The 25,815-nt window shown below is 51.6% G+C and overlaps 1 protein-coding gene across 3 annotated transcripts; it reads left to right on the plus strand.

The window, feature by feature from the left end:
* Nucleotides 1–1,995: 1,995 nt before the first annotated feature.
* On the plus strand, nucleotides 1,996–14,845 carry Foxn1 (forkhead box N1). Of its 3 annotated transcripts, none has more exons than XM_076871068.1 (8): nucleotides 1,996–2,118; nucleotides 2,491–2,952; nucleotides 5,083–5,196; nucleotides 6,918–7,048; nucleotides 8,307–8,403; nucleotides 11,898–12,105; nucleotides 12,263–12,754; nucleotides 14,526–14,845. In XM_076871068.1, the coding sequence occupies exons 1-8, from the start codon at nucleotides 1,996–1,998 to the stop codon at nucleotides 14,843–14,845; spliced, it is 1,947 nt and encodes a 648-aa protein (XP_076727183.1). The 3 variants fall into 3 exon arrangements, with proteins under 3 accessions (XP_076727183.1, XP_076727184.1, XP_076727186.1); XM_076871069.1 differs by having other exon boundaries at nucleotides 5,086–5,196; XM_076871071.1 differs by having other exon boundaries at nucleotides 2,494–2,952.
* The last annotated feature ends 10,970 nt before the right edge of the window (nucleotides 14,846–25,815 follow it).

Genomic DNA, 25,815 nt, shown 5'->3' on the forward strand with positions numbered 1-25,815 from the left:
CAGCTCCTCGCTTCCCTGGTCACGCCACATTTAGCATTGCAGAGTGAGCAGGCTCTGCGACATGGAGAAGGGGCGGTAGGGACTCTTGAAGGGGCGGGAGAGCCTCCCACCTGGGCCTCAGCTACCAGCCCCCTCTCAGGCTCATCCCTGTGACACTTTGAGCAAGTCCCCTCCCTTCCTTGTCCCCGTTACCCTCTGCATCAAATGCAGAAGATGGTTAATTCAGCAAAGATGTGTCAACCCCTAGCTGGACACCAAGAGGCTAATGAGACCCTCCCTCCCTCTCAGAGTTCCCAGCAGAGGGTGCCTGGGAACAGCACAGCTATCTGCTCTTGCTTGAGGGGGTCTTAGGTAGAAGGGATAAGTGTAGGGGCTGGGGATGTGGCTCAAGCGGTAGCGCGCTCGCCTGGCATTCGTGCGGCCCGGGTTCGATTGTCAGCACCACATACAAACAAAGATGTTGTGTCGGCCGAAAACTAAAAAATAAATATTAAAATTCTCTCTCTCTCTCTCTAAAAAAAAAGAAGGGATAAGTGTAAACCTCACACTTTTCTTGCTGCCTGGCCCCCCAAGCATATCCCACCAGATTCTGACCCCCCACCAAATAAGCCATAAGAGGTATGCCACCTCCAGAATCAGCCAAATCAACATTTGTGTTCTGACTCTGTCAAGGATTGGCTGTGTGACTTGGGCAAGTCACTTAACCCCTCTTGATCCTCAGTTTCCTCACCTGAAAGATGGAGTTAATCATGGACCTCCTTTACAAGCTTGTTCTGATAAACCAATGAAAAATTTGTCCAAAGCATCGGCACAGTGGCCACCCTAGAGCAGACCCTCCGCCACCAGTAGCTTTGATCAGAGCCCGCTGCAGCCCTGGGGAGTGAATTCAAGATGAACTGCCCTTTGCAGGAGGTGACAGAAGGTGAGAACAGGAGGATAATGATAATTGGAGCCATACCGATAATATCAATCATGAGAACCGAAGTGTATCAAGCGCTTCCCCTGCTCTAGGCACTGCGTTCTGAAGCAGACTTGATTTCATTTAATACTCAGAACAGCCCTGTGAGGTAGGTCCTGTCACTGGCCCTGTTTTGCAGATGTCACCGCTGAAGTCAGCTTTGCTGACTCAGCTAGGAAGAAAGGGCCAAGCCTGGCCCTGAGCCCTGAGTCCTCTTAACCATTCCACTGTGCAGGGGTCAGGGTTCTCCTACAATTCCAGAAGCTCTGAGCCCTTGAATATCTAGTCCAAGCCCCTCATTTTCCATGCGGAAACCGAAAAGTTCAGGAAGGGTCAGTGGCTTGGGCTGGCGTCACTCAGTGGTTAGAGCACGTGTTTAGCGTTTCATGAAGCCCTGGTTTCCATCCCCAGTGCCAAAAGAATAAAAGGAAGGGGCAGTGGCCTGGACAAAGTCACAGGCAAGGGAGTTTTAAAGGGCATAGGTGAAAACAGCACTTGCTAGCATAATGGGTTGTCAAGGCATCAGGCACCCAGGACCCCCTGAGTACTCAGATGCACACTGTGGTTGTTCCAGCTAGGCTAAGGGCCCTAGGGGCCAATGAGGCCCAGCCTCTGCATTACTGGGGCTGCTCCCACCACCTCTGTCCTGTATCTGATCCACTCCTCCCTCTTTTGGGGGGCCTGCCCAGTCACACAACAGGGCCACATAGCCTGACCCTTCCTTGTAGACACAGGAGACCAAGCCTGAGGAGCCAGAAACAGGGTACTCCACATCTGCAGCGCTTAAGAACAGTCAAGACCCCTCCTCCTGGCTCATTTGCTGTCTGTCTCTATCAGTGTTCTCTGTCTCTCTCTGTCTCTCTCTCTCTCTCTCATACTGGCCCCCGACACACACACACATCCAAACGGCAGGCTGGAGGCAGGGTCCCAGCCCAGAGATGTGGTAGGAATGGAGGTGGTGGACCTGGGTTGGTCACTCCTGGATGTTGGTCCTCATTCTCATCACAGCCGGCTTTCTTCGAGGCCAGGACTGGGTGATGGTGTCGCTACTCCCGCCACAGTCTGACGTCACGCTGCCTGGCCCCACCAGACTGGAGGGCGAGCCCCAAGGGGACCTCATGCAGGCTCCGGGCCTCCCAGGCTCCCCTGCTCCACAGAGTGTAAGTACCTGGCTCCTAGTCTTGGACAAGGCAGCAGGTGGACAAGTCCCTCCCACCTGCAGGGGTCCCTTTTACCAGCAAACGAGTACTTTGTGACTCTGAGATCCAGAAGGGATCTGATATGGGTCTCCGTTCACCCCTTCAGTCTGAGGCTTTCCCAGGGAGGGCCCATGGAGTCCCATCAGCCTTAGGCCCCTCAAGTATCAGAGCAGTATGCCCTTATCAGACTGGGGCTCCAAGGACAGGCTTTGTCTTGTCCATCATTTGTGGGTCCCTAGAATTCAGCCACATTCCATCACAGGGTAGGCTCCTGGGAGGTCCCCAGGCCTGGTCCAGCCCCCACTCATAGCCTCTCTGTCCTCTGCTACCCAGAAGCACGCCGGCTTCAACTGCTCATCATTTGTGCCCGACGGTCCTCCAGAGAGGGCACCCTCACTGCCCCCACACAGCCCGAGCATTGCGTCACCAGGCCCCGAGCAAGTCCAGGGCCACTGCCCAGCCGGCCCTGGCCCAGGGCCCTTCCGGCTTTCACCCTCAGATAAGTATCCTGGCTTTGGCTTTGAGGAGGGCCCAGCAAGCAGCCCTGGGCGCTACCTCAAGGGCAACCACGTGCCCTTCCACCCATACAAGCGGCATTTCCATGAGGACATCTTCCCTGAAGCCCAGACCGCCTTGGCCCTGGATGGACACTCCTTTAAGACCCCAGGGGCTCTGGAGGCCTTTGAGGAGATCCCCGTGGACGTGGGGGAGGCTGAGGCCTTCCTGCCTGGTTTCCCTACAGAGGCCTGGTGCAATGGGCTCCCTTACCCCAGCCAGGAGCATGGCCAAGTCCTGGTGAGTACCAATGGGGGCATCCCACCTCCCTCTGTCCTGCTCCTGATGGCTAGAAAGAGTCCTCTGAGATCAGAGTCCCCCACCGTCCCTTTACAGACCTTGCCTCTCAAGATCAGGGAAGCAGCAAACTCAGAAACGTTGGGGCTTCTTGGCTCCATCTGGGTCTCCTGGGGAGGGGATGCTGGCTTGGATGGGCATGGAGGGGACAGGTGGGGGAGGCAGGTTAAGCTAAGTAAACTGGCAGCTTCCCAGAAGCTCCTGAGTCAGGATTCCGGAGTGTGACTTCTTTTTGTTTGTTCAAGTGTCAAGAATCCCCAGCCAGACCAACACACCCATATGCAAATGTGAGAAGAAAAACACATTCCAGAGGCCAGGAGAAAGGGTTTAGGGAGGAGCCTCAGAGCACAATTTCCCCCTCTTCAGCATCACCCTACAGACCGGAGACAAGGAGTTGTAAGGTTTAAGTCATCTCAAGGGACCCTTGCCAGCCCCATTCTTTGCCTAAAGTGAGGCCTGGGTATATTCATAGAAATACCTTAAAAACACTTTGGGAGCCCGACATGTCCTTCCACAACCACACGCTCAATCTGTGTGAATTTGGGCAAGTCATTTAACCTCTGTGAGCCTCACTGGAAAAGAAAGGTTAAGGGTATCTATCTGCCTCATAGGATTGTTGCTTTGCAGAGTTAAGGAAGCTTGCTTCCTGCTCCCAGAGCTGGCTTGTAGGTCCCTGAGGCAGAGACTGAGTGGGCTTAGCCTAGGCTGGGCCTACTCCACACCAGCCCTCCTCACCTCTTTCAAATAGACCTCAAGCAGGGCATGGTGGCCCACGCCTGTAATCCCCAGCAGCTCGGGAGGCTGAGGCAGGAGGATCGCAAGTTCAAAGCCAGCCTTAGCAACTCAGCAAGGATGTTAAGCAACCTAGTGAGACCCTGTCTCAAAATAAAAAAAATAGGAAGGGCTGGTAATGGAGCTCAGTGGTTAAGTGCCCCTGAGTTCATTCTGCAGTACCAAAGAAAAATAAATAAATAAAACTGGGTCCAGGCCCAAGCCAGTCCCAACACAGGAAGGCAGGTAGAAAAAGCAGAGGGACACATATCAAGTGTGATCTAGATAGGAGCCTATTCTGGTTCCGTAAACCTTAGACAGCTTCTTCTCAGGCCCCTTGAATATGGCAGCAACCACATCATATCAACTACTATCCCCAAGTGTCTGCTCAGTACCAGCTCCTACTCATTCTGCCACAGGCTTTCTCTTGAAGCCCATTTAATTCTCACAACAGTCCTTTAGAGAGTTCCCACAGTCCCTATTTTGCAGATGAACAAACTGAGGCTGTAGAGGCCATGTAACTTGCCCAAGGCATCCCCCAGCCTGAAAATGGTAAAGCTGAGATTTAAGTCCACACCCTTAACCATGCAGAGAAAAACTTGAGCCCAGAGACCCACAGCTAGCAGGTTGCCTCCGCTGGGTGACCAAGGGGAAAATTGCTTCCCCTCTTTGGGCTCAGCCCCATCATCTGTCAAATGAAGGGGTTGGACACAAGCACTCTTGGCCCTTCCAGGCCCGAGATTCTGCGATTGTGCCAATCTCTGCATCAGTATCCCCAGGGCACACCCAGAAAGAGGGCACAGCTGATTTGCCCCTTTGGGCCTAGGCGCTGGTTTCCCAAGGCACCTTCTAACCCCAGGTAGAATGGTCCACCTTCTCCCAGGCAAGTCCACCTGCCAGGACCTGGCTGCACACCCCTGCTGTCCCTACTCAGGTTAGAGCTCTGTGCTAGGCCCTGAGGACCCCATATGGTCCTCACAGAGATCTCTGGCCCTACCCTAGGTAGGCTCAAAGTGACCACTGACACGTCTCACCCACTTCTCTGGGTGGCCTAAACTCAGCCTCTCACCTGCAGTGAGATGTATGTGGTATAGGGAGTGCTGTGGATGCCGGCCCCAGTTCCACAACCACCTTGCTGAGTTTCCTTGTGAAAATCCCTTCCCTTCTCTGTTCTCTGTTTCTTCTCAAGGACTAAGCTTTGGGAAAGGCAGAGCTGGTATGGCTTTTGTGGGAATTTCAGGACAAGGGAAAGAGGAAGGGAGAGAAATAAGGCCCAACCTAGTCATCTGCTCTCTCTTCCAGCAGGGGTCAGAGGTCAAGATCAAGCCTCCAGCTCTGGAGAATGGTCCTGGGATGTACTGCTACCAACCCCCCTTGCAGCACATGTACTGCCCCTCCCAGCCCCCTTTCCACCAGGTGGGTCTGAGGCAAGTGGCATGCTTCCTGGGCTCTCAAGATATTATGTGTTGTGTGTGGTGTGGTGTATAGGTGTGTACTCATGTGCACATCTGGATGGGCAGGTGTAGGCAGCAGGACCCTAAACTTTTCAAGCTAGACCACCCCTGGTAGGGGGGAAGTGATTAATAGGGAGACAGAAGCAACTGTCGTTCTCTAGGGGTAGGAAGGGTTTGTCTGAACCCTTGGCAGGGCCTGAGGGGCTCAAACAAGAGACTAGGGCTGAGACTGAGGCAGGGCCTCCAAAAAAAGGAGGGAGAAGAAGAGCCAGCCCCAACGAAGAAAACAGGGCAGAGAGAAAATTGTGTCATGTGACACCAGGCTAAGCTCCACAAACAGGGGTCCCATCTCTAGGTCACATGGTGCTTTATGGCCTTGAACTCAAGAGGATAGGCACCAGGTGTGGGGCTACAGGCCTCCCAACCCAGAGGGCTCCAAATCTTCATCACCTTGGTCCTTTTCCCACCCTGCTGCCCAACTTTGGCCCCTCCCAAATGTGAAGGATGCCAAGTAGTTGCCCCACACTGGCAAAGGATGGAGGTTTTTTAAAAGAGAAAGAAAAAGAGCCCCAAGAGCAGCCAGGCAGCTCCCTGGAGTCACCGGGCAAGACACAGCAAGTGGCTGCCCAGCGCCCAGCTCCATCCACCTGCAGCCTGGCACTGAGACAGGCCCTGCCTGTGGAGCAGGTTCTACTCCCAGTTCTTTGGCATTGGCCCGGATCTTGGCCAAGCAAGAGGGAGGAGGGGGATCAGATGGCCTCCCCTGTGGGCGAGAGAGATAGAGGAAAGCAAGGGATAGCCCAGCACAAGGCACATCCTCCCTTCTTGATGGGCCTGGCTGCAGTGGCCATAGCTAGGCAGAGGCTCCTGGTCTCACCCACTGTAGGAGATGTACCTGAGGCAGCTTGTCCTGTCAGGGACTGAGCCACTGCAGGATGAAGGGACAACCAGGCCTTCAGTGGCCTCACCATGCCTGGCCTTGCTTTGATGCCCTCTGCTGTCAGCACCCCTCCTCAAACAAGATGGCCGCACCCAGGGCTTTATGGAGCCCAAGAGAAGGTGACTCAGGCACTAAGTGTCTCTCAGTGACCTGGAAAGAGCACTTCAGCCTGGAGCAGCTAGGGGAGTCAGAGTCTCCTACTCCCCTGCCCCCATAAAACACCATCCCTGGCACCGCGGCCACTCCCTTTGCCGTAAAATCACCTCCCACCCCCACCTGCCCACCACCATGACCAGCTCTTTCAAAGAGCCACTGAAACTCATAAAAGGTGGCAGTGCCCAGCAACCGCCCAGGCTGGACATCCCACTTCCGGCCCAGTACTCCAGGAGCACAGGGAGGCCTGGAGTGCCTGTCTGGGAGGGTGTAGAGGCCACAGGCTGCACCTCACTCTCTGCAGCCCAGCTGGGCTTCATCTCATCCCTGTGGCAATCACAGCACCTTAAAGGGCTGGAGAAAGGGAACTTTGAGGCCTCTGAGTTCCAAAATGTGGATGTCTTCTCAGACACTCACATGTCCACACTGTTGGCTACACCTCAGCTCTGCCATGGGGGTGATGGAGTTCATGACCAGGGAGAGGAGAATCTGACCTCATCTTCTCTGGATGCATATGAAGAGGGGAGAGGAGTCCTCCTCAGAAAGGCTGGGTACCATGGCAATCACTCTTCCCCCTTTAACCTCTCCAGTATTCACAGGGTGGTGGCAGCTACCCTGTACCCTACCTGGGCTCCTCTCACTATCCATACCAGCGGATCGCACCCCAGGCCAGCGCTGATGGGCACCAGCCGCTCTTCCCCAAACCCATCTACTCCTACAGGTACATCTCCCAGCTCCCCTCGGGCAGAAGGAGGAGGGGTGAGTGCGCCGTTAGGGAAACTGAGGCATGGAATCCTCAGTGCATAAGGGTAGTGACATGGTATGGGCCAGTGAGCTTCAAAAGGAGGCTGGAGAGAGGACCCCTGCAAGGGAGCAGCAGATAGACTTGGTCACCTCTGACCTCTTGTCTACACCGGAGGATCTGGTTCCGCGAATTCCGTGTTTTGTGTGAATCTGCTGAACTCTAACCTCCTGGGGCCCCGGGGCCAGGGATTGGAGTTTAGGGAAGATACCCACCACCTTGCCCATCTCCCCAGATGTAGAGAAGAACCCCACTCCAAAGCTCTACTGGAAATAAATGAGAGATAAGGACTTCAGATGTGACTTAGTTATCCACCCTCTGCCATTCCTATTGGGACTTCTCAGGGGCTGGGAGATTAAGTGCCAGCAGCATCCAGCCTATCTGGGGGACCCTTCCATCTGTCCTTTCAATCATCCACTCATCAGTGACACTTGACCCAATGTATGCCAGACCTCAGAGAGAGATCAGGTCCTCTTCTGAGCTGATGGACGCTCAGAAGAAAGAACTCAGACACTAGCCAGGAGCACAGAGAGGGGATTTGTGGAAGGCCAGATGGTTCACGGAAAGGAGCACACAGAGCCAGACCTTACAGCCCAGCAAAACTGGGGACAAGACCAGAATCTGGAATTTACTAGAAGTGAAACTTAGGCAAGTTGTTTGATCTCTCTGAGCTTCTATTGATTCATCAGGGAGAGAGAAAAAAAAAAAAAAAAAAAAGCCAAGAGACAGCAACTCGGGCTGTTGGAAGGATTAAGTAAGAGAACGTAGGGGCTCGTCAGACCTCCATTGACTCCTCACCACCTGGCACTCATGCAAGTGGCCGAGGGCCGGCTGGTGAGGACTGGTAGGGACAACTTCTGTGTAAGGAGGGCTTCTATGTTGAGGTGTCATTCCTCCCCACAACTGAGTAGTTGTTAACTCTTTTTACTCTAAAGATGAGGAAACTGACGTTCAGAGAGGTTAAGGCCCTCGCCCAAGGTCACGCCACTGGTCCCTGGCTAAGTCAGATGGAAGCCTTGCTTCTCAGGCTCCACGGGGCCCTTGTTTATCTGTAATCCTCCTCCCCTTTCCTTCAACTTGAACCTCACAGAGACTCTCACCAGAGGGGGGGCTTCTGGGGAGGGCCTCAGGACCAGGTCAAGAGGCTCAGACTCTCACGGGCTCTCTGTGTCTTCAGCATCCTCATCTTCATGGCCCTCAAGAACAGCAAAACTGGAAGCCTGCCCGTCAGCGAGATCTACAATTTTATGACGGAGCATTTCCCTTACTTCAAGGTGAGTCCCAGATCCATCTGCACCTGCCACCCCAAGTCCTGGACAAGTCAGGCCGGTCGAGAGCTGGAGGGTTCGGTGCAGAGATGAGAGGAGTTTGAAAAGCCAGCAAGGGTTTGTCCCCCACCACCACCACCCCCACCTGCTTTCCCTTGTCTCCACCTCAAAAGGACAGAGCTCCCTTGGGGGAGAACAGAGAGCTCAAGCTGCTCCCTTGGTATTACACAGCAGATCTGGAGCTAGATCTTCTGCTGCAGGGAAGTGGTGATGTCAGCCCTGATAGGCTTCAGGGAGCATCCACCCACCCAAAGTGAGGAGAGAAAGTTGGGGGAAGAAATGAGAGGCTATCCCCATCCTTACCCCCAGGATGCTTTGAGGCTGAGGAATTCCCACAGGAGCTGGTCAGCCAAGGCGACAAGGGGTGCTAAAGAATCCGCTGCCTTCCAGGGTGAGATTAAAATCTGCCTCTGTGGGTGGCAGGCTCAGCTACAGTTCTACCAGAAAGTGGGGTGTGGGCTTCACAGTCTTCAGGTGTCCCAGGGAACCGGCTGGCTCACCTGACTCTGCCCCCACCCCTGGTGCAGAATGGAGTTCTTATCATCCACAGAAGGGACTTCCAGGGCTTCTACCCAACTCCCTCCCTAGAGGCAAGACAGATATCCAACTCCCCAGATGGGCAAACATATCATCAGAAAGAGCAGTTCATCTACCCAAGGTTACACAGCAGGTGGCATCAGTTGCTGGGCCAAGCTGTTGGGCTTCATACATCTCCCCCTTCCCCCAGACCCTTCTGCATAGTCCCCTTCTTCTGGGGTGGGTGTGGGAAAGACCAGAGCTTATGTCTGAGAAGTGCCTTCTCCAAGATCTGCACCATGATGGATATGATCTCATCTGCTACCCAGGCAGAGGGTAGGAACGGAGGCCCAGGTAATCCAGAACTGAGCTCCACCTGCCAGTGGATGAGTCCTGCCCCCACCATCTACCCAATTGTCCTGCCTGAGGATAATTGGCACCTAATGTTCGAACAAGTTTTTGCTTGCTGAGCTGCCATCAGATAGGGAGTGGGCAAGAGGGTCAGAGTGGTCTGGCTAGGGAAAAGTATTTTGATCCACCAGAAATTCTGAAAAGAAGAGGAGGGGGAAGAGCGTGGTCTCTGGGATTCAAGAAGCATCAAAGCCTGTGTCCAGGGCTGCCCTCACACCCTAGCAGGTCAGGGAACTGCACTCTCCCTAACCCCCTAAGCTATTAGAGGGTCCTCCAGGGCTTCCAGAGGCCAAGCCAGAGAAAGGGAAATGAGGTCCCTGCCTCCTCCTCCTCCGAGCCTCCCTCTCTCCCAGCTCCTGGCCTGGCCCCCAGCCCCTCCCTGCATCTCATCTTCCTGGCTTAATTATTTTTCCTGGGAGCTGTGTAATCCCTGTTTTATGGGGCCAAAGAGTGAAGAAGTCTAACAGCTTTTTTTTTTTTTTTTTTTTTTTATTCTAGTTGTTGTTCTTAACCAGTTGCGTCACTCCCTCACCCCTGAGTTTACATTTGACTTCAGAGAGGGAGCATCTGTGAGAATGGGAAGGGCCCCAAATGGGCAGGGCAGGCCCTACAGGATGACCTGATCAGGGCCCTTAGTTAGGGGACAGAGCTGGAGTCCGGGCTCTGACCCTGCCTCCCTATGTGATCCAGCACTATATCCTTTCTTCTCTGGACTTCAGTTTCCCAATCTGTAAAATGGTCGGGTTGGACCAGGTTGGCACAAAGGCTCCTTCCAACTTGGACGATTCCCCTCTGACTCATCTAAGGAATCAGTTGGAAGATTCTCCTACCTTCCATATCATTCACTCCCCATTTGAAGGTCATTTTTCTGGACAAGGACAGTGTGGACTGTGGGATGGGGTGGCACTCATGCCCAAGGCAGCTGATGTGGGCGTCCCGTAGCCCCGTGAGTCAGGGATGTGGGACTGGGGAAGTGTCCAGCCACTGGACATAATTGTTAGTGCTGACCATTCCTCTTCCAAACAGGAAGTGACTGGGGTGGGGGCTGCCCTGGCATCCCAAAGTCACAGATTTATGGGGCCATAAAAGGGCCCAGTGCCCATTAACTCTGCCCATGGGGCGGCATAGCCTTGACTCCCAGGGGAGACTGTTGTGGGAATCAAAGTCTGGTCTGATGGCTTAAGAATCTTCTCTGATAACCCTGGGAGATTTGGGGGGTCATTTCAACCAGCCCCCTGCCCCAGGCCAGCTGTCCCCAAGAAAGGCTCCAGCAGTTGCTGCCAGCAACTTGCAGCAATGCTGGCATTAGGGCCCAGTTCTGCTGGGCGTGATTCAGCTTGGCTGCTCCCTGGGGCAAACGAGTTGGGGAGGAGGGAGTGGCCACCCCATGTTAACCAGAAACTATGGGCTGAATGAAAGAAGGGACAGGGGATGAGGGTGAAGGAGCCCTGTTGGCCCGAGCAGCGGCTCTGTCCGCAGTTAGCCCCGTCTGGGCTCAGAGCTGTCTCAGAGTCTGGAACAGAGCAGGAGATGGGGGATGGGAGGCCCACTGGCACCCCTGCCACCGCCTCTCACCCAACTGAGTCAGCCTAATGGTTTTTACAACCCTCCTTGGGCACAATTACTGCACTGGTGGCATGACCGGGCCTCCTAATGGGTGTTTATTCTGTTGGCACGAGCACCCCCTGCCTGAGGGCTGGTCTCCCCACCGGGGCACGCCCCCCCAGGCACACTCATGCAAACACACACACCCACACACTCAGATGATCATGGATACACACACACACACACACACATACTCAGAGAGACTTTCTCACACACAGCCATTCTCTGGGACTTGTACAACCTCGCATGCAGGAATTCCAGACCCGTATCAGGAGATGCCACTCACCCTGGGAGACACACTTAGGTATATAGGCACATGCTCACACACACTGAGCATGCACCACCCCCATGCACCAACACCCAGCAATGTGCTCAAACATATGTGCAACGTGGACACACACCCAGACACTCACCGGCCCCACCCATTTTTCTTTTCTCCTGAGTTTGCCTCAGAAGAGATGAGGCAGACCAGGAAGAGAGGCTTCCACAGCCTCCATCACTCCTTCCTTACAGCTGGACAGAGGACCTTGGAGTTGTGAGCTCCTGTTGAACAGAGGGAGTCCACACGGGCCTGAAGGCTCCATGGAGGCTGATCCCACTTCAGTGGGTGCATGGGTCAGGAGGTCTCTGTGGCACCCACCAGGCCTCAAATTCTCTGAAACATTGGGGTCCAGGGATAGGATGGGATGAAGGTGGATTTTAACTGAAAGTGAATTGTGGTCAAGGTTCCTGCCCACCCCTTCCCCACCACTGAAGGGTACAGAGCATGTACTAGGTACCGAGGAGGATGATACAGCCCAGAGTGGGTGGCAGTTCTGCATCCAAAGGAGTGTTCTAGAGCCCATCCCTGGAGCTGGTTCTTGCTACCTGAGCCCAACTTAAATTCTTGCTTTGCTCTGCTGGGGCAGACGGCACCTGATGGCTGGAAGAATTCTGTCCGCCACAACCTATCCCTCAACAAGTGCTTTGAGAAGGTGGAGAACAAATCTGGAAGTTCCTCTCGCAAGGGCTGCCTGTGGGCCCTCAATCCGGCCAAGATCGACAAGATGCAGGAGGAGCTGCAGAAGTGGAAGAGGAAGGACCCCATTGCCGTGCGCAAAAGCATGGCCAAGCCAGGTGAGGCCAGCCCGGCCACCCAAGGAAGGGCCTGAGGACCTGTGAGCCACAAAAAAAAAAAAAAAAAAAAATGGGGAAGAGTCTGAGGGTTCCGAGGCTGGGGAGGCTGTGGAGGAGGAAGATTTCATGGTGTTCTTTCTCTTTGGGGCCTTTTCAGAAGAGCTGGACAGCCTCATTGGAGACAAGAGGGAGAAGTTGGGCTCCCCGATGCTGGGCTGTCCACCCCCTGGGCTGACAGGCTCCGGCCCCATCCGGCCCTTGGCACCCCCAACTGGCCTCTCCCAGCAGCTGCACCCAATCCACCCAGCTCCAGGACCCATGCCTGGCAAGAACCCCCTGCAAGACCTACTGGGGGGGCACGCACCCTCCTGCTATGGGCAGACGTACCCACACCTCTCACCCAGCCTGGCCCCTCCTGGACCCCCGCAGCCATTGTTCCCGCAGCCAGATGGGCACCTTGAGTTGCGGGCCCAGCCGGGTACCCCCCAGGACTCGCCTCTGCCTGCCCACACCCCACCCAGCCACAGTGCCAAGCTGCTGGCTGAGCCTTCCCCAGCCAGGACCGTGCATGACACCCTACTGCCAGACGGAGACCTGGGTACTGACCTGGATGCCATCAACCCCTCTCTCACCGACTTTGACTTCCAGGGTGAGCTGGGGGTAGGAAAGGGGAGGTGGGACAGGACTAGAGAGGTGCATCTAGCAGTGTGACCCATCCTCTCCAAGTCTCCATGCTGCCTGCCACCTGAGTCACCTGAGTCAGAAAGCCAGGAGCAGGTGTCGAGCTTCCCACTCCCTCCCTGCCATCCAGAGCACAGGGTCCAGAGGAACTCCCTTGCCCCAGTTTCCCTCCTCCTGGTACCCTGAAAGTGTTCCGGTTGACCCTGTCATCAAGCCACACTCAGCTCTGGCAAGACTGGAAAGAGCTCTGTGTTCTACCCCACACTCGATTGTGAGTGAGCATTCCCAGATGCATTCACATTTTATCAGAGTTGAGCATTCAATGCCGAAAGAGAGACCCTCTCCCTGCAGGAGTGTGAGACCTCAGAGGCAGGCAGATCCTGGAAAGATTCGGGGCTAGAAGTCCAGGGAGAGGGTCTGTTCACTGTACTCCATCTTGCCTGCTCCATCTCTGCATGAGGCCACACACCCCGCCCATTCCCATCCTGTGCACCCCCAGGCCCTGTGACTATCCACAAGTGGTGGATTGCTGACGCAGGCCTCAGACCCTCCAGGCATGCAGGTGGAAACATTCACCAGCAGGTGTCAGGGAGGCAGCCTCCCCCTAGAGAGCCCCCAGTCTGATGGTCTGAGGTCCTGGGAAATAGCTTCACATAAATCTTCAGGCCAGTCCAGAGATGGGGAGCAGGGCTCAAGCAGCCTCGGGGGGAAGTGTGGACATGTGGGAGATAATAAGCATCCACTCGTGCCCTTGCTAAAGATCAGGCATCCTGCTAGCTTTACCTCTGCCCCCTCTGGGACCTGTGGAACAGGAGGGAATATGAAACCCATTTCACAGAAGCACACAGAGGTTATATTACCTGTGCAAGATCGAATAGCTGGAAGGAAGGAATCAGGATCAGAATTCAGGCGGCCAAGGCCAACCCAGGGCTGTCAGAACCTCTTTCTCCAGACTCTGCAACCCTGATGCCCAGGGCAGGCACCCAGTCTCTGATTGCCATCCTGCAGGTCATATGACCCAAAGAGGGTTCAGGTGGTAGCCATGTTTGTTCCTCAGAGTCAAGTGTGCTTCCTGGCTCTATCCCCATTCCCTGGGCTCTGTCTGCAATGGAGGAGGCCGAGGAAGCCGTCCATTTCACTGGGTTCAGTGGCACATTGTGGGAAGACATTTGGTCTGGACTACAGATCCGCCTTCCTTGGGGAGCTTAGGCAGAAAACTGAGTGAAGAATTCCTGGGAGTCCCCCCAGGTTTCCCCCAAGTGCCCAGTACCTGCATCAACCTTCAGGAGGCAGTTTTTAAATCCTTGATCCTCCCCAAGGTCTCTCCCTAAAACAACAACTTTAAAAAAAAACAAGAGCCACAGAGGTCACCTAGATCTAGGACTTTTTTTTTTTTTTTTTTTTTTTTTTAGTTGTAGGTGGACACGATATCTTTATTGTTTTTATGCGGTGCTGAAGATGGAACCTAGTGCCTCATGTGTGCTAGGCAAGTGCTCTACCACTCAGCCCCAGCCCCAGCCCTAAATCTATGACTTTCAGACTGCTACATGGAATCTGAGGCTCAGAGAGGGTCGGACACTGTCTGGGATCACAGAGCTGATGTCAGGGTCGGCTCCCAGTCAGTGTCACTCCAATCCTGCTCTCTGTAGCATATGAAAGCCTCAGGTGGGTGGCAGACAGGGCTCCCCTCGTGCCTCCCAGTGATGCTGATTTTCTCCTCCTCCTGATCCCCTAACTAGGAAACCTGTGGGAACAGCTAAAGGATGACAGCTTGGCCCTCGACCCCTTGGTACTGGTGACCTCGTCCCCGACATCATCCTCCATGCCACCGCCCCCACCACCACCCCACTGCTTCCCCTCGGGGCCCTGTCTGGCAGAGACAGGCAGTGGGGCAGGCGAATTGGCACCACCAGGCAGCAGCGGCTCCGGAGCCCTGGGAGACCTGCCCCTCACCACCCTCTACTCAGCGTTCATGGAGCTGGAGCCCACGCCGTCCACAGCCCCTGCCGGCCCCTCAGTGTACCTCAGCCCCAGCTCCAAGCCCATGGCCCTGGCATGAGCTTTGTCTGGCATCAGCTCCAGCCTTTGCTTGTCTGGAAGTCTCTGCTGGTCGTCCTCGTTGGGCTCACCTTGAAGGTCAAGGAAGGAAAATGCTATCTGTCCCCTCTGCCACTCAGCCAACTTGTTTGTTAGCTGGAAGCTGGAGCACAGGGGACACCTCCTAGGACGCTGCCCCTCACACATTTCTGCCACCTGGTAGTCCAGTGCCTCACTCAGGGCCCCTGGAGAGCAATATGTGGGCAAGAAGCAAATACATTCTCCCTAGCCACACCCATGGGCCCGTCGGCTCTCAGGCACATACAAAGGCTCAGGCTTACTCAAGACACACCAGCCACATGCCTTATACCCAGAGGAATCCATACCACATCAGAGAGCCTGACTTCATTTCTGAGGCCGCTGAGAGCTAAGGGCTTTGGTTACCAAAGCTCAAAGAATCCCCCCAGAACCCCATTCTGATTCCCACATGCTCCACAGGCCTGGCCCCCTCCAGTCATATTCTTTCCTAGAATCCCCCTGTATTTATTCTCCTGTCTTCCTCCAACAGCCCAGCAAGGAGGAGGAGATAGAGAACTCCTCCTGTTGCCTGTGGACCACCCCCCCACACCCAGGGTGCTTGCTACTAACTAGCAGCACCCTTCCTGCCAGGCTCCACCTATCCTCAGAACATTCTCTGTCTGACCACCCCCAGGGTGACACACAGGAGGGGCAATGTCCATTCCGGGACCAAACTGAGCCCAAATTCCAACACAAAGTGTTTGGAAAAGCCCTTGCCCTTGGAAACTTGAATGAATCTTCTCCCAGTCCCGGATGCGGGAAGGGCCCCCTCCAGGTCACCACAATCCCCCTCTTTCTCTAGAAAGAAATTCATGTAGTTTAGGTCCCAGCTTCCAACTGTCTCAGGCAGCCTGAGTGTTCAGGGAAGGGAAGCCTGGTCCAGACTGGTGAGGGAACACCCACGCACCCCTCGCTTTGATCGCCTGGCAGACCCAGATACCCGAAAAGCACAAAGGATAACCCTGGAGCTAGGGGATATGGTCCAGGTGCCTGCCAGGCCCCATCAAGTGGGATCCTCAGCCTACCCTGGGCCTCCGAGTGACAAGAACATCCAAATGATGGCCCCACTCTCATAGGAGGCACAAGCAGATGCCTCAATGGCCTGCCATTGTCCCCTGTCCTGGAACAGTAAAGCAAGTGCCTTGTGATCTCGCTACTGAGCCTTCATTTCTGGGATCTCCCCACCCTGAGCAGAAGGGCCAGGTCACACTGAACACAGATGTCCTGAGCCTATGGTGTCATTCCCACCCTACCCACAACTGTGAAGTTTCCAAATCCAAAGGGTGAGGTATCTAGAAGGACTTCCTGGCCCGACTCGGGAGGCTGAGGTACAGGCAGGAAGGGTCCCTGCCCAGGAGAACTTCCGAAGACACAGGAGGATGAGATGGAGCTGCCCACAGGAAGGGAGAGGAGAGGAGGTGACAAGAATAGAGCATATCCTGGTGCTGCGTGCACTGCTGGCCCTGGAAGGTGGTCTCTGAGGGGACCGGGGAGTCACTCAGTCCCACTTCAGATTCACCCCCCAGGTACCACCTCCTGGTAGGCTAGTGTCACCAAAGGGCAGCTTGAGAGGCACCCTCAAGAGGGATGAGGCAGAGACAGGAGCCTAAGGCACACAGATGAACTTCAAGTCTTAGAGCCACCCCAGGTAGGGCCTCTGCTTAGAAAGTACTTCTGGGGTCCGAACATGGGGACCCACCAATACCTACCTAATTCTGTGAACGATCCCATTACAGAACCACACCCATGAGTGCCCTCCCTCCTGAAGCCCTAAGTCAGGGGCCAGGGCTGGGGCCAGGGTGGGGCAGGGTGTGGGAGAAGGCATGGCCAGTCGGCGCATCCAAGACCTGCCTGCCCTAGCCTGGTCCGGGCTGTCTAGGAAGAAGGAGAAGGCTCTCTGCCAAGCCCCCAGGGGATGTGGCACACAGCTCTGGCCAACTCTGACCTGTGGGTTGACATCCCGGCCCCCAAGGATAGGCTGTTTGTTTCCTGAGAGAACGTGACTGGGGCTACCTTCTCGCCTTAGACCCTATATCCCAGCAGACATGAGGAGCAGAGGATATCCACAGGGTGCCCTTGGTCAGACCTGTCCTATGAGCATTCAGCACACCTGTGCACACCTTGACTCCAGGAAGACAGGAGGCAGATAGGACTTTGGATATAGTTTTTCTTTTGTTGTTGTTTATTTGTAACCAGACTGGATCTCAGACTTGGAAAACACCTGCTTCAGCATCACCCTGAAATGAGCCTGCACTCCTGCTCATAGGCTGCCCTCTGCTGGCCAACCCGCGCCAGGTGTTTAACGTAGGGTAACAATCAGTGGGAATAGAAAGCAATCTGCAAGTCCCCTACTATGTGGGGGAGTTAACTCTTTTCTTAAAGGATTCTAGGAGGGTTCTAAAACTGATTATAATTCATGCATCCACAAACTTGGAGATGAAAATTAAATCTTTATCTCCACACATCTCTACCTGCAGGTTTTTTTTGTTTGTTTGCTTTTGGTACTAGGGATTGAACTCAGAGGCACTCAACCACTGAGCCACATCCCCAGCCTTATTTTGTGTTTTATTTAGAGACAGTGTCTCACTGAGTTGCTTAGCAACTGGCCCATTGCTGAGGCTGGCTTTGAACTCGTGATCCTCCTGCCTCAGCCTCCCCAAGACACTGGGATTACAGGTGTGTGTCACAGCACCAGGCTGCAATTTTAAAAAAATGTATTTTATTTTTAGTTGTAATTGTACACAATACCTTTATTTATTTATTTATTTATTTATTTATTTATTTATTTATTTATTTTTATGTGGTGCTGAAGATCAAACCCAGCATCTCACATGTGCTAGGCAAGTGCTCTACCACTAAGCTACAACCTTAGCCCCTCTACCTGCAATTTACTATTTCCCTTGATTATGACCATCAGCAATAAATCACAGTGGCTTCAGCAGTACCTGTGACTTTGTCACTAGAATTGATCTGGGCACACACCTGTAATCCTAGAATCTCTAAAACCCGAGGAAAGAGGATCACAAGCTCAAGGTCAGCTTCAGCAACTTAATGAGACCTGACTGGAAAGAAAGAAATAAAAATAAAAGGACTAAAAGTGTAGCACCCCTGGGTTCAATCCTCAGTACCATGGGGGAAAAAAAGAAAAATATCACAGGTATTGGAGGCTGGGCTATAGCTCAGTGGTAGAGCACTTGCTTCACATGCATAAAGAACTGGGTTCGATCCTCAGCACCACATAAAAATAAATAAAATAAAGGTATTGTGACCATCTACAACTAAAAAAACACTTTAAAAAATAACACAGATATTGGACTGAGGATGGAGCTCAGTAGTAGAGACTTGCCTAGCACGTGCAAGGTCCTGAGTTTGATCCTGGCCAGCACAATGAAAAAAAAATTACAAATATCTTAAGAGTATATAGTAGGCATTGAAGAATATATACACATGTATATATGGATTTTAATATATAAAATGTTTAAGATTCTAACATGTGTATGTTCTTACAAACCTCATATTGTTTGTAGGCTTTAGCAGATTGACAACAAAGGCGTCCATAGCATATAAGAAAGTATAGCAGGGGGCTAGGGTTGTGGCTCAGTGGTTGAGCACTAGTCTAGCATATGCGAAGCCCTGGGTTCGATCCTCAGCACCACATATAAATAAATAAATAAATAAGTTGTGTCCAACTACTTATAAAAAATAAATATTAAAAAAAGGAAGTATAGCAGGGCTGGAGCTGTGGCTCAGAGGTAGAGCGCTCACCTAGCATGCATGAGGCTAGCATGCATCAAACTGGGTTTGATGCTCAGCACCACCCAAAAATAAAATAAAGATATTGTGTCCACCTACAACTAAAAAAAAAAAAAAAAAGAAAGTAAAGTACACTTGCCTTAGCTGCTGGTTGGAGGGGAAGTGGACCCTGAGCGCTAGGTGGAAGGTGCTGAGTTACCATCTAGGGGTGCTGTCTCCGTTCTGAAAAGAATTAAAGAACATGACTCAGAGATAGCAAGCAAGAAGTAGGTTTATTGCAAAAGCAACAGAGATACAGAGATAGACTTCTTCAAAAAGAAGGAGCCCCAGAGCTGGGAATCTAATGGGGAAGTTTGGGGCTGTCCTTTTTATGGTCTCTGGAATTTCCTCCTGGTCTTTATTTCCTCCCCTGACCACATGCTCCGCACTATTATTGATGGGTGACCCCTCTGTCCATGCGTCTGTTTTAGTTTTTCCATTGGATCCCCTGCTTGGGAGAATGAATACGGACGTGTCTGTCTGATTGTGTCCCCCACTTGTCCACAAGCGCTTTTGTTAAGCAGGAAATTGACTTCATCAGAAGACCCTCTCCCTGCTCCTTTGTTCTAGCCCTGGCCTGGACCTCCTCACTCATCATCCTGTCCTGGCTGCCTAAGGCCTTCTACATCTCCCTCAAGAGGACTTGGATGGCAACTCTTTACCAACTGGAAAGAAGCAGCTCAGTGTTCTAACACCTGTGTTGGCAATCCCAATGTGCACTCTGCAGGCCAGCCCAGGAGGGCATGAGCAGTGGGGTTCCATATAGCATTTGGACTTTCCTGTTCTACTCAGTGGCAGGATAGATCTTCATGATGCTTCTAGAGTCAAAGTAAAAAAGAATGCCCCACTTTAGAAAGAGAACAGGGAAAGTCTGGCTCTACCAAAGGAATTACTGCCCCTTCAAGATCAATAGCACATCAGCTTCAGCATCAGGACCAGCCGCACCTCCACTCTGTCTTCTTCCTCCTGCTATCACCTAGGGATCCTCTAGATTCCTAGGGAAAGTGTCATTGCCAGCAAGACCAGTTACAGAAGCATGAAGATTTCAAAGGAGCAGGGGGCCAGAGTTTTTCCTAAGGTGGAACCTTGTATCGGGAGCCCCCTTCTGTCTGAAGGTGGAAGTGCAGCAGATGCCATCTGGAATCTCAGTCGGGTCCACTTAGCAGCTCTGATGAGGACTATTTATTATCATTGTGGTAGGGGAGGGTCCTCTTCCTGATACCAGTGGGTATCTCCTACTCCTTGCTATAGATTCTCTACAAACTTGTAACCCTATAAACCTATAAATTACAACACCTGTAACCCTATAAATTACCACGATGACAAAATAATTGTTTCCTCCTCTAAAATAATTCTTGTCAGGTCTTTTGTTCACAGGAGCAAAAAAACCTGGCTAAAACAATAATCCCTCATCCAATCAGCCATGAGTCCTGGGAATTTCACCTCTTGAAAAAAATCTCAACTGGGGCTGAGGTTGTGGCTCAGCGGTAGAGCGCTTGCCTAGCAAGTGAGGGGCCCTGGGTTGATCCTCAGCACCACATAAAAATAAATAAATAAAGATATTGTGTCCAACTAAAAAATAAATATTAAAAAAAGAATTTTTTAAAAATATAAATAAATAAACAGAAAAAAGTTATTTCTTCATCCACAACTAAAAAAAAAAAAATTTTAAATCTCAACTTCAGCTATTTTCCTCCACCTCTGCAGACACTGACCTAATCCATGTTCCCTTCATCCCTGACTCCAATCCCTGCAACACCTTCTTCACTCCTCCCCACCACCCACCCCTCCACCTCCAGTCTGGTAAATCATGCATCCAAACAACCAGAATTCAAATCCTGCTCTGCTACTTAGCCACTGTGCAACATTGGCTGGGGAAGCTAACCTCTCTGCACCAACATTTTCTGTAAAATGAGCATAATAATAGTGCCTTCTTCAGAAATGATTGTGAACATTTTATGAGCACATACGTAAACCCAGCATGAAGTCAGACACTTAAGAAAACTTGTTTTCATTAGACTTCTTTCCAATTCACCCCTCACTCAGGAGCCAGGGATAATCTGACCATATGATTTCTGCTCAGTCCTCCTCAGGGGCCCCTCACCTTCTTCAGAAGAAGCCCCTATTCCTGAGCAGGCTGGTGGCCCTGGGAAATGTAAGTAAGCCCTCTGTCACTGTGACAAAATACCTGATGAAAAGTGATTTATTTGGGCTCATAGTTCAGAAGTTTCAGTCCATGGCTGCTTGGTCCTCTCACTTTGGGCCTTGAGTGAGGCAAAACATCACGGTAGGAAGAATGTAGTGGAGCAAAGTTGCTAACTAACTTCATGGTGGCCACGAGTCCTTTCTTATTATGAAACTGGAAAATCTCCTGGAGGCCATAAAGTGAGACAGTCACTGTGGATTACACCCAGCCATCACTGGGCCATTTCTTGCTCTGACCTCACAAGGAGCCACTGAGGGGAGATTACAAACACCAGCTGTACAAGGCCCTAACTATGGCTGATTTTTTTGTCCATAAGTACAGGGAGCTCTTGGTGCTAACCTGGTGGACTCACAGATAAATAACTCATTTGGTAGTTTGGTCGTTCTGTTTTGGGGTTTTTTGTTTTGTTTTGTTTTGTTTTGGTATCAGGGATTGAACTCAGGGGCTTGACCACTGAGCCATAGCAGTCCTATTTTGTATTTTATTTAGAGGTAGGGTCTCACTGACGTGCTTAGCGCCTACTTTTGCTGAGGCTGGCTTTGAACTGTCGATCCTCCTGCTTTAGCATCCCACACCACTGGAATTACTACTGTGCCTGATTTGGTTTGGGTTTTTTGATTGGCTTTTTGATTTGGGAGTTTTTTGTTTGGCTGGTTGTTTTTTTATTTATTCTTTATTTTTTCAGGATTTTAGTTGTTATTTTTTTGTTTTTGTTTCTATCTAGCATCCTTAGTTGGTGTTGCTGCTTTACGACATATAGTAAGAATATAGTGAGAATAGAATAATCAGGTTATGGGACCTCTCAGCCAGCTCCTCCTTTAGGAGTGCACTCACATGCCACTATTTAATTCTTTTTTTTTTTTTGTAACAGGGATTGAACTCAGGGGCACTCAACCACTGAGCCACATCTCCAGCCTTATTTTGTATTTTGTATTTTATTTAGAAACAGGAAGTTTCTAAATAAAACAGGAAGTTGTTTAGCACCTTCCTATGCTGCTGAGGCTGGCTTTGAACTCCCGATCTTCCTGCCTCCCGATCCTTCTGCCTCCCAAGTCACTGGGATTAAGGCATGTACCACTGCACCTGGCTCCACTATTGGATTTTGAGGAACATTCAGCAGAGCAGTGAAACTGGCCTGACTGGTCCTCACAGGGCCAAAGGGAGCAGTGATCACCCTTCCATAGGTAGAGTGGAGCGTGGCCCACATTTTATCTGAAGTGGATATCATGAAGACCATGGAACACCCAAATGGGATCAGGTGTTTTGCATTGTTGAAGCCTTGATAATGTCAGTGTTGTGACGCAGCATGTGAGTGGAGGGGAAGCTACTGTGCCACCTCCCAGACATCACTGGCACACAGGTGGAGGAGGCCCCGAGAGTGTTCTGGAGATCACATGCACTATGCACAATTGCCATGAGAAGGGCATCCTGCACAGAGACCTGAAGCCAGAGGACATCCTGGTGGATGCAGGAGGCAACATCAAACTCTGCGACTTTGGCCTGGCATGCAGGTTCACTGCCTAACAAAAACTGGACATGTTCTTTGGCACTCTTCCATACTGTGCCCCAGAACTCTGCCCCTGGGAAGAATAGGACAGCCTTACAATGGACATCTGGAACCTTTGATGAATAGGGTATCTTCCTGTACTTCATGCTCACGGGGTGCCTCCCATTTAACAGAATCACTGCTATGCAGATGAGGGAGCAAGTCCTGCACCCAAGGTGTGGCATTTCCTCTCCCCAGTCCACCAAAGAGGGAAGTCTCATCACTCAAATCCTGACTGTGTACCCCACACAGAGACTCACAGGAGATGAGGTCACCCTTCACTGAGCCCCATGGGTGAGGAATATTCCTCAAATCATTCTAGCAAGCCACTCCCCACCCACCTGGACCTCTTGATATGAGGGTCATATCTGACATGGGTTACGGCCCATGTGTTACCTGGGTATCCTTGGTCACCAGAAAGCTTGATGAGACAATGGCTACATATCTGATGCTCCAGCTCCAGACAACCCAGAGAACAGATTGCACTGTTCAGTTAAGTGTGTGTGTATCCAGAGGCTGGGCCTTGTCGGTCCCCCTCCAGCTTCACTTTCCACCCAAAGAAGAGTGCCAGGGAGCTTTTCCTTCACTCCTTCCCTTTCCTGTCCCATGAGCATCAGCTGTCCAAGAAGGACAAGCCATCAGAGCTGAAGGGTAGCAGAAGAGCCAGTCAGCCTGCCATTCCTGCAGCCTACAAGCGAGGGAGGACCCTCACCCCCAGCATAGCTTCCCAGCATGCCCTTGTAGCCTCTGGAAGAGCAGCAGTGGGTGGGAGGTAGAGAGCAGGAAGTCCTCCAGGATACATCATCAGAAGAAGGCTCCTCCATCAAGACCCCCATAATGGGACCACAGCCCCTACCCCTAACACAGCAAGGGCAATGAATAGGAAGATGGCCACCTGTATTCTCCAAATAGGGTGCTATGTGCCAGCCCAAACGACAGGCCCTGGACTCAGAAACAAAGAGGCTCAATGAAATTGAACAGCTGAGTTACCTGCAAAACCAAGGAGGTGAGGCAGCCCAGCCTTTTATTTTTTCCATAAGCTTTTATTGATGTCATTTGCAATTGGCACATCATAACTGTATGCATTTGTGGGGTACCATGACGTTTAGAGAAATCTATTCACATGATGAACTCATGCTAATTAACATATCCGTCTCCTCAGGAAGATGGGTCACAAGGTATCTCATTTATGTGGAACAGCTGCCATAGGGAGCTGTGCAAGTGTGGCTTTCTCATGAATTCCAGTCGTGAGACCATCTGGAACCACCCAAAGACAAGGGGGCTCTACCTCCTCATCTGGAAGAGATATTGAGACTGTTTTTCCCTGGGACACTTCCCCCTGTGCCCTGCTCTTCTCTGTCCTTTCCTCCATGTTTCTGGGATGGCAGAGATGGTTCTTAATAAATTTCTGTTTTTCACAAATCTTATAATAGAATTGATGCTCCAAAAATGTTCATAGATATTTCACTGTTTTGCATCCTCCTTTCAGAGTTGGACCTGGGCACACGTCAGTGTGAGCAGCGGGTAGTAATGTAGGACCGGGAGCTCATCCAAAACCTAAAAAGAAAAGTGACTTCAGAGACCTATCAATATCCCCCAATAGCAACAAATGATTCAAAGTGCTTCTGAAGGGACAAGATTATGAGCTTTGGTCGGGTGGGCAGGGGAAAGAAATACAGACCCTGCGTGTATTCTGACACTGCTGTTACCTGGTTACCGTTTTCAGAAGGGAACTATTGACAGACAGTGCTGTCAGTCTGGTTCATTCTGCGGAGACATCCCTGTAGCATAAGGAAGTCCTGTGAAGCAGACTTTGTTGGGAGCCAGTGGAAGGGTGCCTTTTCCAGATCTGCTGCTCAATTCCTTGACTGTATCATGCAAGAAACTCAGTCTTTCCCCTGGTGATGTTTTCTCCTTCTAGAGCACTGGCATGAGACAGTCCCTCTGAGAGGCCTGACCCAGGTCAGGGCCCTTCAGCCAACCTGAGATTCCAAGGGGTGCTGAGCAGCAAGCCAGCTATCCTAGGGAACAGAGGGAGGATGTATGGCAAGAGAGAACAGCCTGGAAGAGTGGAGCGTGGCAGGAAGCGGGTGTTTCCCAAGGCATATTGCAGCTCCCAGGTACAGGTGTTTCCATTGTAGACAGTGAACGTGTGGTTTGAGAAACCCATCAGGGAATTTCCTTCCGGTTCCTAAGGAGCCTAAGGAAAGTCAGGCCTTGACTGGCAGGGCCAGCGGCTGCCTCTTCTCTCCCTCAAACTCAGTTGCGCAGGAAAGGCTGAGTTTTGTACTCAAGAGCTGGGAATCTGCTGGAGGATCCAGCAGGGATTGAGGGCATCAATCATCATTCCACAATGTGCATCTGGCTGGGTCTGCACCATGGGCTCCTGGTGGCAGAGTGTAAGCTGAGAGCCTCAGAGTCATCCTGAGAGAGGAAACAGTAGACTTGAAGCAGGAGGAGAGAGAGGTTGAGGAGAGGGCAGAGAGAGAGGCAGAGGAGGAGGAGAGGGAGGGATACAGGGAAAGTGAAGGGAGAGGAAGCCCAGAACAGCAGCTGGAAGGCAGCCTCTGCTGGACTGGCAGAGGGTGGGGCTGCCTCAGGAAAGAGGGAGGAAAGAATTGAAAATGGGCTTTTGACTCGTAGAAGGAGGCAGGCAGGGGACAGCTCACAGCTTGCTGATCAGGAGAGGATGGGAAGAGGCAGCTGAGACAGTGAAAAGCAGGAGGGACCTGGGGACCCAGGGAGCCATGAGGCCTCAGCAGAAAGCATCAGCATTTCCCTGTGGGATCCAAACTCCTTCCAACATGTTCTATGAGATTGACTATATGATCTACTGATTTTCTTTATTCTTTTTTATATTCTTTTTAATATGGGACAATTGAAAATGAATGCTGGGGCTACGGTTGTAGCTCCGCGGTAGAGGGCCTGGCTAGCACATGTGAGGCACTGGGTTCGATCCTCAGCATGGCATAAAAATAAATAAATAAAATAAAGGTATTGTGTCCATCTACAATTAAAAACTTTAAAAAGAGAAAAGAAAAAAAAATGAATGCTGCAGGAAACGCTTGGTACATAAATCTTTGCCAGCAACTCTGATTTGCTTCATAATATCCCAGAGGCAAAGTTACTGGATAAAGGCTATGTACATTTGACAGCTCCTTAATATCTGTTTTTTTAAAATATTTTATTTTTTAGTTGTAGTTGAACACAATACCTTTATTTTATTTTATTATTTTTATGTGGTGCTGAGGATTGAACCCAGGGCTTCGCGCGTGCTAAGCAAACTCTCTACCACTGAGCCACAACCCCAACCCACATTTTTTTCCTTGCTTTTTTTTTTTTTTTTTTTTTTCCTTTCTTTCTTTCCCCT

Source organism: Callospermophilus lateralis, chromosome 11 (genome assembly GCF_048772815.1).
Source record: "Callospermophilus lateralis isolate mCalLat2 chromosome 11, mCalLat2.hap1, whole genome shotgun sequence".
Lineage (NCBI taxonomy): Eukaryota > Metazoa > Chordata > Mammalia > Rodentia > Sciuridae > Callospermophilus > Callospermophilus lateralis.